This window comes from Micromesistius poutassou (assembly GCF_964030765.1).
Source record: "Micromesistius poutassou genome assembly, chromosome: 6".
Lineage (NCBI taxonomy): Eukaryota > Metazoa > Chordata > Actinopteri > Gadiformes > Gadidae > Micromesistius > Micromesistius poutassou.
Genome location: NC_140276.1, coordinates 1,211,772 through 1,230,192, shown reverse-complemented (window position 1 = coordinate 1,230,192; position 18,421 = coordinate 1,211,772). Strand labels below are relative to the sequence as shown.

At 45.1% G+C, this 18,421-nt stretch overlaps 1 protein-coding gene across 1 annotated transcript; it reads right to left on the bottom strand.

Moving 5' to 3' along the window:
- Window positions 1-994: 994 nt before the first annotated feature.
- slc43a3b (solute carrier family 43 member 3b) lies at window positions 995-11,959 on the bottom strand. The gene is made up of 11 exons (XM_084469029.1): window positions 11,075-11,959; window positions 10,250-10,379; window positions 9,087-9,133; window positions 8,108-8,184; window positions 7,415-7,507; window positions 6,839-6,978; window positions 6,308-6,516; window positions 5,700-5,807; window positions 4,319-4,505; window positions 3,165-3,288; window positions 995-2,633 (listed from the first exon to the last, which is right to left on the bottom strand). Exons 1-11 carry the CDS (start codon window positions 11,274-11,276, stop codon window positions 2,538-2,540), a joined length of 1,413 nt encoding a protein of 470 aa, XP_084325155.1. The 5' UTR covers window positions 11,277-11,959; the 3' UTR covers window positions 995-2,537.
- Between the last annotated feature and the right edge of the window lie 6,462 nt (window positions 11,960-18,421).

Sequence of the window (18,421 nt, the reverse complement as noted above, 5' to 3'; positions counted from 1 at the left end):
CTCTCAGTGTACAATAGGTTCACACAAGGAGACGGTCTCATCACTCATGACCACCACCATCATCATCATCATCATCGGCATCGGGTGCTGAAGAAAGTCCAGCATTTAGTAAAGGTCAGTTTGGCCCAATCTGGAAATCTGTTCCCTCCCTGTCTCCTTTGTGTTATGTCTTTCTGTGTTACTGCCCTCCTGCACCTTTCAACAGTCGGCGTTTAGCCCCTTACGAACATGACAGGGATACTGCTGATGAGTGATACTCTGTGAAGTACAATCTGGACCCAGTTTCCAGATTTTAACGATGGATCCACGCTCGTACGAACATTCTCAGGTGATGATCTTTCGAACATTCGTAAAAAAAAAAATTCTGTGTGTTTCCCAAAAGTCCTCTTAACGTGTACGCACGTGCGCTGCTCTAACGACGTTCGTAGCCTTGTAGCTGTCCACTGACACGGCGCTGAAATGGGCTCTGTAGGAGGGGTAGACGCAGGAATGTTGATAGATGAAACTGTATATTTTGTTGCAGCAAAAAAAAATCTCCCCATCAAGGCCAACAGCAGAGTAAACCTACGAAAAGAATAGACTACAATAATATGAATGCTAAAAACATTTTCTGGACTTCCCCACTTTATGTTGGCCCTCAACAACAATTGTTTCTAAGAATAGGCAGATTTTAACATTGTCTTTATCGATCACCAAACTGAGAACCTAAAGGCACACAACAGCCAGACGAGACACACCATTATCAATAATAGATAAAACACATCCACATACCACTGATGCTCTTAGCACTCTACCAATACCCCCGGAGCCCTCGGAGTGTTCTCATGACGTTCGTTACGCTTTCGGGAAACGTTGTGTGTAAACTGTATGATGCTCGTACGACAAGCTTGACAAACAACTTAGGGCTAACGATGCTTTCGGGGAAACTGGGCCCTGATCTGTTTAGTCCCTTACTTCATTTCCTGGTTATAAAGGATTGGAGAAGATTGGAGAAAATCATATTTTTTATTTCCCTTGAAAACTATGATTATTATTTATGAACAAAACATGCCCCCATGAGTCAAAATATGAATGCTGTAAGGCTCATAATTGTGTACACAATTGAAAAAGGGTTATCTAGAACTGCTGGGAAGAATGCATGTTCTTAATTGTGTACCTTTGTATAAAAAAAAAAAAGGTATCTAAGAAGGCATTAAGCATTAACAAGAAATACATCTCTCCTTCATGGATGCACACACTCAACTCAACTTTTTCTAATTTAGAAAAAGTGAGAGGCCAAGTGGGATACATTAAACAGTTTTGGTCTCTTATTGTGTGAAAGGAAACAACTTTGCCACCACAGCGCACACCACACACCAACGATTCTATTCCACAAACAACCCGATACCCGATTTTCAAAACATCAAGCCTCGCCGATCTCTCGCTGTGTGAGACGTCTATCACTCTCAGCCAACAGGGGGTGCTGCTGCAGCACCATCAGCACCCAATCAGGACCATATGCCTCTGAAGAATAAGTCCCGCCCCCGGCTCCCGGTTTCCCTCGGTCAAATGTCTATGGGGAATAATGGTGCCCTTCTATTTGTCTCGTAATCGCGACTTGCAGCTCGGGTGTGACGTCACATCCGTCTCGTAAAACGAGTGACCCCCGGGGTTTTTCGTTCTATTTGGCACACGACAAGACGAGTCGGAGCTCTGCTTTCTGCTCAAGAATCTGCATTGTTGTCATAGCAACATGGAGCGTCTCTAGCCAATTTCAGCGGCACAAGCTACAAAATAGGCGGTATTTAACACGTAATAAGACTGTAACGACATGCCTATAGGTAACAGTATACAGTGCTATGTGTACGACTTCTTCATTTGGTTACAACAAAAACACAAGTGCTTAAAATAGTAGAAAACCACAATGTTTACTACATGTGATGCTCGGAGTAGCCATCTTTGTTACTGAACTCGGGGTCCTCTGAGTTCAGACGAGTTGACGAGTCGTTTTTACGACCTCGGGGGCGTTCTATTTGCAACTTCCGGTTCGTAACTCGGAAATCCGACTCGCAGATCGAGTCGGGTGGACAAATAGAAGGCACCATAACACGGGGGTTTTATGAATGATCGTACATAACAAACTCTGCTAGGAGACGAAGAAGTAAAAGCCGCGTCACGTTTACTACTTTAACGACAACCGACAATCCAAAAAAAAAACAGTTGAAACTAGATGGAAAAAGTGTGTGAAGTTCAAAACTTCTTCGTCTCCTACAGAGTTTGTTATGTACGATCATTAAAAAAAAACAAAAAAAAACATGTTATTTCCCAAATAGACATTTGACCGAGGGAACCGGGAGCCAATACCGGCAAAAATAAATTGTGCTAGAAAGACAATAGCAAACGTTTGTTAACTTCCCCCCTCCACTCTTCTCAAAGGGTTTACTTATGGACGACTTTGAGCTAAGTACAATCCAACCAGCCATGGCTCAACGGGGAGAGGAGAGGAGAGGAGAGGAGAGGAGCGGAGAGGGGGTTGTTAGGGGGTCTCCTCCTGCTGTCTAGCACCTCTGGGTGGCCAGCTTGCGACAGTGCAGGCGTACGCTGACGGGATGGATGAAGGCCAGCAGACACAGCACTATCAGGGCCACGTTCACCTGAGAGAGAGAGGGGAATATTAATGTCACGGTTCTGGGTTGGTGTCGCATAACTCACTTCCTGTTCCTTGTCGTCCCCTGGTTTGTCTTGTGATTTATGTGTCTCCGCCCCTCACCTGTGTTTCTAGTTTGTGTTTTTGTCCAATGTCCGCCTGCCTCTCGTTTGCACCTCGTTCCCTGCCCACCTGTTGTCTTGTTTAGTCTGGTGTATTTAAGTCTCCCCCTTTGTTCCCTTCACTGCTCGGTCATACTGTACATACTACCTGCACTATTGAGGGTGTGTTTTGTCACGGTGCTTTTTGCCATGTAAGTAAGTAAAGCCTTTTTGTTGTGAATCCACCTTGTCGTGCGTTTGGGTCCTACCAAACCTTGTAGCCACTTTGTGACAAATATAATGTCCATGTGAAGCATATTCAGTCAAATACACATACCACTTCGGAGTCCAAGTGGATTTTGTCGTGGTTTATGGTAAATGTCGTCTTTTAGATTCAGTGTACGCTGTGCTGAGTCATGAGCTTTCGCTGTACTGACCCAGAAGGGGTCTCCTCCGAGCCACACTTTGATCAGGATGGTGCACGGGTACTGCAGCAAGGAGATCACAGCCGACAGAGCCATGATCAGGCCGTACAGCTTTCCAAAGTGAACTGATGGAAATCTGCACACACACACACACACACACACACAAAAAGACACCAATGAGAAAGGAAAAGACAGAGGACTTATTGAAAAGTCACAAATACATCATAAATCAAAACGTAAATAGTGCCAGGCAGCCACAAAAAGATATTTTGTCAATGTTGAAAAAGTGATTGTGTTTGTCTAGATGCTTCTTGTCCAGGTAAAGACATATAGGCATAGATGTGCGCCTATTAGATCTACAGCTAGTAGATGGAAACAATCCTAAGAAAAGGAACAATCAATTTCTCACTCATGTCTAACAATTTATTTTTGGCCGTACGATTGCATTTTTTTTTTTTTTACAATTCAGTTCAATTTTTTTTTGCGGGTATTGACGTGATTCTTACATGGAGGTCGAATGCAACTTAATCATTGGTCACTAGGACAAATGTTGTCAAGGGGATGCGCCCGGACTGAAGGCACATCCTCATGAGGGCAAAAAACAAATGCAATTGTATTTGTTTACATTTGGACAGTGTTGTGCAAGTTCACACTTCACATGAACTAGTTCAAAGTTCAGTTCATACAAAAGAAAATGAATAAATTCACGTTCATAGTTCACCAATTCAGTTTTGAACTAGTTCATGTTCAGTTCATTAACAGTTTTTTTTAGAAACTGAAGAAAAACTGTGGGAGTGAGTATTCTGTGCTTATCTTTTAAAATGAATCCTCTCCATTACCTGCTGCCCATCACTACCATCTCAGATTGCTGTGGATATTATTTGTACACCTGTTCCATTCATCACAACTAAGGCAGTAACTCTATTTAATAAACACGTCATCTGGACCTAAGCATCAATTCAGAACGTCACAAAATCTGAACTAGTTCAAGTTCAAGTTCTTTAGTTAAAAATATGTTACGTTCAGTTCAAAGTTCATAGAAAAATGAACTTGTTCAATGAACTAGTTCATGCACAACACTGCATTTGGAAACGTTACTTTTTTGGTTCAGAAAATACAATAAATGCATTTTTTTTTAATGCAAAACAATAAGATGAGCGACTCACGCGATGCTGATGAAGGCGGCGTTGCCGCCGTAGAGGAAGGAGCGGCTGAGCACCTGCAGGATGAAGGTGAGGTACTGCAGCGGCAGCACGGGCACGGAGGCGCACACGGAGAACAGCACGCTGAGCAGCGCCGTCAGGGCCAGAGACAGCACCGCCGCCCGCAGGTCAGCCTCAGCCTCCGTCTCCCCTGCACGCACGCACGCACACGCGCACACACACAGACACGCACGCACGCACACACGGATACAAGGATACACACACACACACACACACACACGCACGCACGCACGCACGCACGCGCACACACACACACACACACACACACGGATACACACACACACACACACACACACAAGGATACACACACGCACGCACACACACACACACACACACGGATACACACGCGCACGCACACACACACACACAAGGATACACACACACACACACACAAGGATACACACACACACACACAAGGATACACACACATACACACACAAGGATATACACACACACACACACACACAAGGATACACACACACACACACACACATACAAGGATACACACACACACACACACACACAAGGATACACACACACACACACAAGGATACACACACACACACACAAGGATACACACACACACACACACACAAGGATACACACACACACACACACACAAGGATACACACACACACACACACGGATACACACACACACACAAGGACACACACACACACACACACAAGGACACACACACACACACACATACACAAACACACACACACACGCGGACACACACACACACACACACACACACACACACACACACACACACACACACACACACACACGCTCAATAAAATACATCCCCAACAGTGGCTGGTCTGATTACAGATGACAGTATACGTATTTCACATTAGATCATGAGACCCAATCAATCGACAGAATCTAGAGGCTGACTAGAAATGTAAAAAAACATGTTGAAGTCGTACGATATGACAGCTGCTGTTTGCATTCGATTAAATTTTTGGTTTTGAAATAAGACGACAGAGTAGATCGCCCACCCACACTAAACAAACAAAATTATTTATGAGCTTTTCCTTCTAGAAGCCAAGCAATGCTGTGGTATCACTCATTAAGCACCCCCCTACCCAACCACCCACCCTCCCAATCGAATGTCACACATGTTACACTCACACAATGTTCCCGACATGAAGATTTGCCTTTTTAAAAACGACAAAAATGTCTTTCTATCGAAGATTTGAATCATCGAGGATTCAAGGTCACCCCTGGTAGACAATTGTGTTGTTGTGAAAATGTCAAAATAACTCAAATGATGTTCTAGTTCCCTCCCTCGTCCGGTCTGTAAGGGGGACAGCACCTGCAGCCCGTGGCCTGCTCTTTTGTCGGTCCATGATGAGGCCGTTCCAGGGAGCGAACAGCACCCCGCACAGCTGGGTGATGGCGAAGGCATTGGTGTACTGGCTCACTGCGCGGACAGAACCGGGAGACGGACAAACACAACGATTACAGTTACTGAATCGTTGATGAAACGTATTGTGATGAGATGGTATCACAACGGAATGTTATCGTAAGGAGTCGTCATAATGGAATGGATCTAGCTTTGGGGAGCAGTGTTGGAGTGTGCATGGGTGTGTGAGTGTATGTGTTTGTCCTTGTGCTTATGTGTTTGGATTTATGTTTAGTACTTACTCTTTGCTATCTTTGTATTGTTTGTCATTATTGTAAGGACCCCCTCGAAAATGAGATGATACATCTCAAGGGGCTATCCTTGAAATAAAGAAAGAAAGAATGCATCGTAATGAAATCAGTAAGTGATGTGATAACGGGATGTGTGTGTGTGTGTGTGTGTGTGTGTGTGTGTGTGTGTGTGTGTGTGTGTGTGTGTGTGTGTGTGTGTGTGTGTGTGTGTGTGTGTGTGTGTGTGTGTGTGTGTGTGTGTGTGCGCGTGCGCGCGCGCGTACCCACCCAGTGAGGGATCCTCCTCAGCCAGCCTCTGCAGCGTGGGGTTGAGGGTGCCGATGAACAGGTAGTGTCTCAGCTGCATGACCGACAGCCACAGCAGCTGGAACACGAAGAGCCTGGAGAAGACACACCTCCAGAAGCTCTTCTCCTGGAGCGGGGGGGCGTCGCCCGCCGTGATGGGGCTGAACGCCTGGGATTTACGGCAGGTCACTCTGGTCGGGGGTGGCCAACGAACAAAATGACAAAAGCACCACAAAACACTCAAGTAAGAATATATATATGTTCCTCCTTTTAACATTAAACAGTCCATTTTCAAAAGCACAAAAAGTCAGTAAGTAAGTCAGTAAAATGTGTGTGTGTGTGTGTGTGTTTACGTAAGCGTGCGTGTGTGTGTGTGTGTGTGTGTGTGTTTACATAAGCGTGTGTGTGTGTGTGTTTGTGTATTTACGTAAGCGTGTGTGTGTGTGTGTGTGTGTTTACGTAAGCGTGCGTGTGTGTGTGTGTGTGTGTGTGTGTAGGGGGGCCAGGTCCTACCCGTATGTGTACGCGGGGGGCAGCGGGTAGGGGATACGACCTCCAGGCAGCAGCAGGAAGGTCCTGACCAGGTGGATCACGCTGCAGGCTGCGAGCGAGCCGAACGACAGCATGAGAGAGACGCCCGACTCGTACATCAGCTGGGGGGGGGAGGGAGGATTAACGCTGGGGGAGAAGGTCCACCTTCAGAATGGATTGTAGCCGTCCAGTGGTCATTAACCTAATTAACCTATGTTCGTTAAGCATTTGAACACGTGAGAAAGTACGTCACGCGACACAGTACTCGAAAGACGCCGTCTTACCTCTGTTGTTTTTGTAATAGAAATTGATTGTTTATCCGTATGAACGCATAGTTGAGTGAACATTTCATTGTATTCATTTAATTGAAATTAAAACTATTGACTGCTGTACATATATTAGAACGGTAGTGATCTTTAAGCATGTATTAGTAGTGGAGCTGTAGCATTACTATGTCATGCTACAGGCCTGTATATTCAGGAGTCCTGTATTGACGTCACAGCCGTGTGTTATCTCCTGCATGGTGTCAGCAGCTGTGGTTGTGCGTGTTCCTCTTGCCTTGATGACGAGGAAGAGCGCCGAGGAAGAGTCGAAGGCTCCGTTGTAGAGCGTGATGACGGTGGAGCGTTGGGAGCCAAACAGGTTCCCCACCTGAGGGGGGGGGGGGGGGGGGGAGAGGGGGGGGGCGGGGGGTAAGGGCGTTTAGACCACTTATCAATACTAGTCCTTTCCATCTTTTTTTTCAGAAATTTTATTGTGTAGGATAAACCCCCCTGAGAGGAATCCTCTCGTTATCGGGGGGGTCCTAAAAGGACGTTACAAAACAAAAAACACTCGACAATTTACAGACATACAACAACAAAGACAACAGGCAACAACACAAACATAGAAGACATGAGTACAGGAGTGAACACAACCTCTCAGTGACCACAAGTCGGCCATAACGTTAGCCTAGTGAAACTGAAAGAAGTAACATAATATTATTGTAGATTGAAATTGCCGTGTTACAGACACAAAAAAAAAAAAAAAAAAAAGTTGACATAACATTATCTGAAACACGTGGTGCAGTTTAACTCAAAATAAGAAGAGAGGGCATTTTTAAAACTATGAGAAGATGTCATCTAGTTTTCAGCGTGTCTGTGTGTGTGTATCTTTGAGTTTGTCTGTGTGTGTATCTTATGTGTTTGTGTGTGTTTGTTGTGCGAGTGTGCGTGTGTGTGTGTGTGTGTGTGTGTGAGACTATTACAGTACCTGCATATTGGTGATCAGGAGCATGATGCCCCCCATGGCGATGCAGGAGAGGGCAGGGTAGAGGAGAACGGAGAGAGCTGGGGGGGGGGAGGGGGGGGAGAGAGAGGGAGTCAAAGCCGGCTGAGTGTCTTAACTGTGTGACCGGACGTCAGCTCTCCATTCTGCTTGTTCATCAGAATGCATCATGGGAGTTATTGGGGGTATTGATACCTCGCCATATTGAGAGGTCTTAGGAGTTGTAGTACAGTATAATCCTAAATAAACATTTTTGCCACATCTCATATGAAGACACTGTGGCTGTTTCAAACACAACAATGTCTCCCCTTAAAGACAACAACCATCCCTCTAATATATTTAAGCAATAGATCACGACAGGCTGTGGTATACGGTCATTATACCACAGTCAAGGGGCGTTGTCTGTCCCGACGCGCAGCGGAGGGACGGCGACCCCCTTCACTGTGGTATAATGACGAGAAAGTCGGAGAAGCATTTTTTTTAACGAATACAAAAAAGTAGTCCCTCCTGGCTCCCGGCAGAGTGTACGGCGGTTGCTATGCAACACACTGTAGCGTCCTTCAGAGAGAAGGCTAGAGACGGTAGTTCGGTTCGCTGGCAATTTAGCCTTCTATCGAGTTCACTCACTGTGTTTTGCTTTACAACATTTCCACCCTCTCCAGCAATCAACATGTTTTTAGGCTTCAGTGAACCATGCTATCGCTTTTATATATAAATAAACAACAGTTCAAGTTAGGCGCGGAGTGATACTGAACTCTGTAAACTGAACGGGCGACATAGCTGTGTGTATACGCTCAATATACAACAGTTGGGAACCAATCAGATCGCTTGATTTAAGCCACCCGTTTTTCCAATGCTCCTATGCTTCCAAAATGGCGGCGGTCGTTGCGATGTGACGTTGAAATGTACAGGCCCTACACCGATGGAGTCGGTGAGCTCCAGGAGAAGAGAGGCTCTTTAGTACCTGGACTGGAGAAGGCCACAAACAGTGCGCCTGTGGTGTACAGTGATCTGGTGAGGGATGGAGATGAGAATGTTAGTGCGTTAGGTAATGAGTTCAATGTAACAGAGGCGGCCTAGAATAGGGACTACCCACATGGGTAGGGTAGCTCTAAATGTGGCAACACACACACACACACACACACTCACACTCATGCACTCACACACACACACTCACACTCATGCACTCACACACACACACAAAAAACATGCATGCACGCAGACACACACACACGCACACACACACACACACACACAAAAAACATGCATGCACGCAGACACACACATCGCAATTAAGGGCACAATTTCAACGTGTGCGGCCAACAATATAAAGACATCAAACAGACATTGGTGGAGTTTGCAGAAGAAAACTATTTTGTCCCCTATTATATTTCTATCGGGGAAGAAAAACATGGAACTGTTTTTCTGCAGGTTTAAGGTCTTTAAAGCCTTGAGCCTGCATTAATTATGTTTGCCTTTCAATGCCAAGAGGCTCGTTCCCTCCCTACATATATGCCTTCCATCTACTCTGTCTGTTTGCATTCCTCTTTAACGCCCCCTCCCCCCAAGCCTGACGTAGAAGGGGGCCAGACGCAAATGTTAGTGCAAGTAAAACATAAGCTAGCGTTCATCTGGTTCCCAGGCTCCCCGACATCTGGACGTGATGTGTGTGTCTATTTGTGCATGTGCATCAACACAATATCACCATACGTGTTAGAGTGACTTTTTAATGTTATTTCAAACACATTTTAATTCTAAAACTATCTTAACAGATCTTGACAGAACAGTAGCGGTTCTACATTGAATTACGCCCCGGGCGAGACCCCCCCCCCCCCCCCCCCCCCTCTCTCTCTCTCTCTCTCGCTCTCTCTCCCTCTCTCTCTCTCACACACACACACACACACAGTATCTCTAAATGCAATAACCTAACCTAACCCTAACCCTGCATATTCATCAACCTAATGTAACAATCAAAGTTGCTTTACACGGTGCAGTGAAATAACATACGCCAACCCCTGGGTAGCTGCTGGTTTAAAGACGGTCAACCCCAAACACTGGGCAGTGAGAAAGTGTAACTGATGATGCAGGACGATGCTCGGGGAAGGAACCAGTCCTTCCCAGACTCACATGCCAAACAGCCGCGCCACTGTGGTGCCGAAGTGGTCAAACAGGAAGCCGTTGGACAGCGTCAGGAAGTTGTTGACGAAGGCGGCGATGGTGAAGACCAGGGAGAGCTGCTGGTCCTGACCGCTGCAGTCTGCATAGGGGGGGGGGGGGGGGACGGGGGGGGTCAGAGAACGATCACAGTAGAAGTTAAGTCTCCCGAGACTTAACTTAACCCCCCTTAACTTATGTTCGAGTTTGATCCCGTTACTATTATTAAAGGTGGCATATTATACCACCAGGTATGCAGGCACGTGCACAGGAGTTTTGAGGGGCAGGGGCCCGATTGTTGAGGGGGGGGGATCGCAGACGAGCGCTGTTGCGGGCTCGATTGTTGACGGGGGGGGGGGGGGGGGGGCCTTCGATCGAACACTCAGAGGGCACTTTTTAATACGAGGCAAAAAGGGCAGTTGGCTCAAGCACCCATAGGGCCCTATGTGTGCACGTGCCTGCAGGTATGGGTGTGATTAGCCGTGACCAGCCGTTTTGGAAATCTGCCTCTTCTGACATCACAGGTGGGCGTGTCCACCTAGACGTGTGTGCTGGATCGATCAGTCTACCAGCTGCCTACCCCAGTGGACCGTAGCAAACGTCGCTCATCTCTCCGTCACACATCTAGGCGGACACGCCCACTTGTGATGTCGGAAGAGGCGATTTTTTTTTAATCGCCTTGTAACGGCCTTGCCACTCAACGACACTCACACCTGGTGGTACAATATGTCACCTTTTAAGAGAATTTGCATTGACCCCGGTCGGAATCGTTTCGGGTCCGGTTTACTCCAGCCTCACCTAGATCCTGGGTCCCGTTGGCGGCGGTGCCGTTCAGGGCCGTGCCGTTGACGCACAGCGAGCCGAAGTAGCCTTCGCTCTTCAGGACGACCACCAGCGAGGCCCAGCCGAACACGGCCCCCGAGAAGCACAGGCACTCCACCATGCCGGTGACCAGCGTCAGCCAGCGCCGCACGCCGCCGCTGACACCGCAACACGGCATGATCCACTACACACACACACACACACACACACAGGTACACACAGGCTGACACACACACACACACACACACACACACAGGTACACACAGGCTGACACACACACACACACACACACACACACACGCACACACACACAAGCTCCTATACTACACCCACTAACAATCAATCACACACACACACCAGGAAACACGGCCAGAGGGAGGGGTTTCCTGGCTGGCTTTCTGGACCTAAGGGAACAGAAAGGCTGGCGATGCTGTGAGATGTTGCGGAAAGCCAGTGGAAATACACTGGAATGCGACCGCCGGTACTTTGCATCATTGTATCCGACTGTGGATGTTGAGTTAGAGTCCATATTCCGTCACGTTCACAAACATCTGGACTGATGCTGGGTATTTGCAAAGTTCAGAGAACAGTTTGACGCTTCAACAGTTAATTTTCCGCACTACAGAGACTGGCCTAGACGTCTGTTGTAAGGAGTTTCGGAGCCAGAACATCTGGTCTTTTCCATTATAAGAAACAACTGAAATCATCGTGCTCTCGTAGACTAACCACAAGCAAACGTCGCTTTGCCTGGTATTTACATGTCATAACAGCAACCTTTACAGTTCAACCAGCCTCAAGGGTACAATCCCATTTTTCCATACTCACAGTGTAGCAGCAGATAGCATTCCCAAGCAACTCTCACTCTTAACCATACCGCACTTTCCCTGTCCTTCCCTTTTTTAGCTCTATCCGTCGTCCTTATATAGATAAACCCTCCCTCCCTCTCTCCCTTGTCCTCCCCTCGACCTCCCTCTTTTCCCCTGCCTCCTCCTCTGCCGTCGCCCCATAACACCAACAAACAGCCCCCCTCCTGGGGCGCCTGTCTCGGAGCAAAGTGAAACAAATGTCCCCTTCTTGCTGAACTGACCTGAGCGCTACAGCCACCAGGTGGAAGGTCAGAGTAAACCAAAGTTAACTGAGTGTTCTCAACGAGGTCACTTTAACCCGAGATGAAAGGCATCGTCAACACCAGTGTCTCCTAGTTATTACAAACCAAAGGGGTAAGAAATATGAGATATTACCATGAGAAACAATTAAAGGAATTGGATGCCAAATTAATTAATGGTGGCAATAGAAGATTGGAAAGTGTTTTTTTGAATTTGTCCTCCTCATCCTCATCCTCATCGTCGTCCGCTTATCCGGGGTCGGGTCGCGGGGGCAGCAGCTCAAGCAGGGGGCCCCAGACTTCCCTTTCCCGGGCCACATTGACCAGCTCTGACGGGGGGATCCCGAGGCGTTCCCAGGCCAGTATGCCCATCCGGTCTACATGTGTTTTTGAATTTGTGTTCAGGCAATCTAACAGAACTTCTGAACACAACCATGGTGAGAGAGTGGACTGGTGTGTCCATGTCAGTGGATGAATGGTAGTCTGTTGACTCCCGGGGGTGTAGTTAATATGCACATCTTGTCACTCCCAGACCCCCTTTAGGCCACTCCAGACTCTTTTCAAACAGGCCGTAACATTTCAGATACACCTTTCATTCAAGATAATTAATTTAAAGACTTTCTCTGTTGTATGTTTTATAATTCTGTCTTTCTTGTAGTTATTGCAATTCTCTATTCTTTTGTTGTTAATGTTATAATTCAATCCACAAGAAGCTGACTCAGGAGATCAGTATTTTGGTATTATTGCCTAAATTAATAATGAAGCAAGAGATGGTTGTTGCTTCATCCTGCTGCCCATCCAGCACCGTCCTTCCTCTTTCCATCAGGGATGCGTGACAGGAAGACAGTGCAAGTTCAGTGAAATCGGGCCATTGACCAGACACAGAGAGATACGTTGACCTGTTGTGTTTGGATGTCATTCACTCTGTGTGGTGTCTTGTCTTTTGTCTTACGTTCTGATCCCTGAGTCTGTAAATACAGTTGGATTGATGGATTGATTGATTGCGTGATACAGATAAAGAGAAGGGATCGGGGTGTCGGGGGCAGTTTTTGTGTTTGTTGGTGTGGGTTCGGGGGGGGGGGGGGGGGCAATACTACCTTGGTGATGTAAAGATGGAAATGAGCATAATACTGGTACAGGTTCCAGTCTTATAACATCTCTCAAAAGAAAGAAAATAGTGTGTCATATTAGACAGTGATATGAAGAATATCTCTAGTCGAGTGTATACATTGTGAAAAGATGTATGTGGTGAGGCATATACAGTATTTCTAAAACTATTTCATGAAATCTTCCTTGCAGCTGAAGCTACAGCTGGGATCTGACTGCCCGATGTGATGTAAGTTATCTTCCAAGAGAATCCAGCACCTTCTGTTCTCTTCCCTCTCACCTCTCAAGTGTTTTTCATTTGGCAGCCAGCCTCTTCCAGTGACTTCGACTGCCAGCTGTTTATGTCTGGCAGAAACAAGTTCCTCGGCTCATCAAGTCTCTGCTCAGAGGTCTATTGTATACGTGAATAAATGTTGTTGTGTACATACAGATATATATCTTGACCTGAATTCACCAAGTTTGCTTTACATTCTAAACAGCTTGGATGTAGACAGAGGCTAAGGTTCTGGTTATTGTGTGTCAGTAATAGTGTCTGAGGGAGAAAATAGAAATGTAACGTTATATACGATATACAACATTACGATAAGATATATTAACCTTATTATCATTGTATACGTATTGTGGTACGTGTTGTCATGCACTTTGTCCCAGTTTAACATTTCTGTCTTCTTATCATGTCTTCTTATCTCCACTGGACAGAACGAGCAAATGGCATTTGGTCAAAATGTATCTTCAGTCATCCTGTATCTGTATGACAGTCGCCAAAAACAAAACACACACACACACACACACACAAACTACCACGAGTAGTAGTATTGGGAGTTAATGGAGTAACTCCATTAATCAATCAATCCATCAATACAACTTTATTGACAGACTCAGGGATCAGAATCAAAGACAAAAGACAAGACACCACACAGAGTGAATGACATCCAAACACAACAGGTCAACGTATCTCTCTGTGTCTGGTCAATGGCCCGATTTCACTGAACTTGTACTTGTACTAGTGACAATAAAGGTTATTCTATTCTATTCTATTCTATGAGTTGTCTTCCTGTCACGCATCCCTGATGGAAAGAGGAAGTGCTGGAGGCATCAGGGGCAGCAGGATGAAGCAACAACCATCTCTCGCTCTATTATTAATTTGGGCAAAAATACCCAAAATGCCGACCTCCTGAGTCAGCTTCTTATGGACTGAATTATAATATTAACAACAGAATAATATAAATATGCAATAACTATAGAAATATATTAAAACAGACAACAGGGACAAAAGTGTATCTGTGAAGTTAAAGGGGGTAGTTCAGGATTTTGGACATCGGGTCTCATTTCCAAGTGAGCCAGTGTGTTATTTATCACTGGAGACCGTTTTCAACACGTTTCATTCAGTCCTTCTAGTTGCAGAAATCGCTGGTGCTAGGCTAGCGCAAGTCGAGGGGAACTGCTAGCCTGCCAATAAAAACAGTTTTACCCACTCCAAAGTACACCCGATGCAAACCAATTATAATGCCAGACTGTCGATGTAAATGTCTGTGTTGATAGAATAGTGTTATAAATAAAACTATGCTTGTATCGCAATGATCACATTACATTTTGGGGGACTACTTTCTCAGCAGCGGCGAAATTTCACTTTGCTCCGGTGTAGCAACCGATTCACTACAGCAGAAGGTAAACAGAGAAGCGCACTCCAGGTAATATCAGTCCGCCGCTGCCGTAGCCTGCCTCCAACTACAGGGATTATTAACTAAATGCAATGCGATGCAAGGGTAAATTTATTTATAACACTATTCTATCAACACAGACATTTACATCGATAGTCTGGCATTATAATTGGTTTGCCTCGGGAGTGGGTAAAACTGTTTTTATTGGCAGGCTAGCAGTTCCCCTCAACTTGCGCTAGCCTAGCACCAGCGATTTCTGCAACTAGAAGGACTGAATAAAAAGTGTTGAAAATGATAAATAACACACTGGCTCACTTGGAAATGAGACCCGATGTCCAACATCCTGAACTACCCCTCTAAGGCCTGTTTGAAAAGAGTCTGGAGTGACCTTAGGGGGTCTGGGAGAAACAAGATGTACATTTTAACAACACCCCCATGAGTCAACAGACATTCATTCACTGACATTGACACAACGGTCCACTCTCTCACAACGGTTGTGTTGACTGGCGCAATGTTATCATTATCAAAGTTGTGGAAACTTCTGTATACATTCAAGAAGGTGAGTCATTTTGCAATCCTGTTTGTGGCTGTGCGTGTGAGTGTTGGCTTTAAGGAAGTATGAAAATATGAGCTCATGTGAGGACTAGTCTTGTGATAATATCGCGATGTAGCTCAAGCATCTGTTAGGAGGAAAGTATCAAGTGAAACTGCTCATTTTTCATTCTCATTTGGGGTTTTTCAGGGACTAGAATCTGGGAAGGCTATATTCCGTTTAAATAAATATGTGTTACACTTTATGTATTGTATGTACTTCAAACCATGAGTTACATTCTTATTCGGAATCCCCTGTTAGGAGGAGACGTAATCCCCTGCCTTCTAGCACCTCTGGGAGGCCAGCTTGCGACAGTACAGATGAAACCTGCTTGTTTAGCGCATAGGATATCTGTAGTTACTCCGATTTTAACAAAGTACGCTTTGATTGTTCTCCGCCTCTGCCTTCTTAGTACCTTTGGATAAGAGTGTCTGCAAAAAAATAACTAAATGTAACGATTTATTTCTATAACAAGATTGATGTTGCGAATCCAATAGTAGATTACGCAACTTTGCAGAATATATACATTTTTTATCAATATTAACTTGATTTTATGGAAGAAAATTTACCTTACATTATTATGTTAACATATACTTTTTATGTGTATTTTTAAGTTTGTCTGTGTGTGTGTGTGTTTGTGTGTGTCTATCTATATGTTTGTTGTGCGAGTGTGCGTGTGTGTGTGTGTGTAACTATTACAGTACCTGCAAATTGGTGATCAGTAACATGTTTGCCCCCCAGGGCCAGCAGGGTAAGGGCAAGGTAGAGGAGGTCGGAGAGAGAGCTGGGGGGAAGGGAACGAGTCATGTCGCTGAAGCAGAAGTTTAATATCACTTCTGCTTATACTAAACACTATTATATATAGTGTTTAGTATAATCCTAAATAAACATAAATATACCATAACATGGGCTAATGAAAAGGTTGTTTTACCACGTCTCACATGAACACGCACAACAATGTCTGACCATAAAGACAAACAACCATTACTCCAATATATTAACAAACATTCCAATGCTCCTATGCTCCCAAAATGGCGACGGTCATTGCGATGTGACGTCACAATGTACAAGCCTGATGAAGGAGAACATTTTCTTCGTACCGGGAGTTGAGAAGGCCACGAACAGTGCACCTGCGGTGAAAAGTGCTCTGGTGAGGGACGGAGATGAGCATGTTAATGAGTTTGCAGATGTCAAATACTTTGTCCACCATATCATTTCTATTGGGGCTTGTTCCTAACCTCACCACACATCCACCAACCCCTCGCTGTCTTTTTGCATTCCTCTTTTAATTCCTCCTCCCCCATAGCCTGACATCGGCAGACGTTAAAGTCTGGAACCTCTCCAGAGGTTTGATTTCCAAGAGGTTTTATCAACAGGTGCAGACCAAAATGCCTCTCGACACAATTGGATAGACCTATAACAAATCAGAACACCGTACCTATTCAGATTTACTTCTTTATGTTGTTTCAAAATTGCTTGTTATGTCCACTGGATTCCTCAACCTAATATCCTAATACAACCTAATAAATAAATAAATTGCTTGCCTATATGAATGAAAAAAGTGTGCAAAAAGCCCAGTCAACAAAGGACAGTCCAGAGTGACATCCAAATATAACTCAGAACCATCTGCCGCCCTTGAGATGAATCCAGCATCCCCACACGAGCCATCTCCAAGTTATTCCCTGACCTCTAAAGTTGTTACCTCTCTACATCTGGCTCACCTCATCCACGATTGAAGCAAGATACTTTGCCAGGAAATAAAACATACATACACAAGTTAACTTAGAGTTATAACTTAGGACAGTATATCGGCTAAGGACATCATCGTCCAATCATTTTTGTTCATCGTTTGTAGAATCTGTCTTGAGCGGACCAAATTTGAAGACCTTATGAACCACAACTCTCCATGATGGCATGGCACGCAAATAGCGCCTACGAGGAATTTGGAGCCCATGTGCTTAGAAAATGTCTTCCGAACGGGCTGGGGGAAAAAACATTTGCAGGCTGTGCCTTCACTATGCCATGTAACACCCAGCTTAAAATGAAGATTAGGATGTGTGATAACCCCTTGACAGCGACTAGAATAACCACAAAGGTCAGCACCGATCACACCCGCAGTTGCTGGGTCCGAATTACGATCATTCATCTCCACCCTCACACACACACACACACACACACACACACACACTTGCTCAAGTACCATAGTGCATGCAATTCAATCGATGCACTTTACTCTGCATCCAAACCTACCCGTGTCCTTTCAACGGACATCCAGTGTGAAAACTGGTCTGGAGGACAAAGGTCCTTGGAGAAGAAATAAAAAAAAAAAACTGTTGGGATTTGAAGTCCAAACTGATGGATGGGCTGTTATGATTGGACCATGGCTACAGTGGTACAAGAGCTGGAAGGAGATTACTAATGTACACCCCCCCCCACCCCCCCATCCTTGGAGAGAAGAGAAGACAGCAGGTGTGTGTGTGTGTAGGGGGGGGATAATGACAGTCGAGGGAGAGGGAATACAGATAGCAGAGTTTATTTTTAAAACCAGTTGTTTGGCATTGAATGATAAACTGTTTTTGAGCCTGAAGTCAAGGCAAGGTGATATATATTCATAGATATGAATATGTGGACAAATATTGTTATTTATAATAACAAAAAGGAGAAGAAGAAGAAGAGTATAATAATACATTGGATTTTGATAGCGCTATCGTCAGGACCCAATGCGCTTCTGTGCTTTGTGAGAGACACAAAACACATTTTTTATCTTTAGCGTTATTATAATGTTGAAATCATCCAAGCATTCTAGAAATTAAATGATCAGTGTGTGTTTGTCTGTGTGAGTGAGTGAGTGAGTGAGT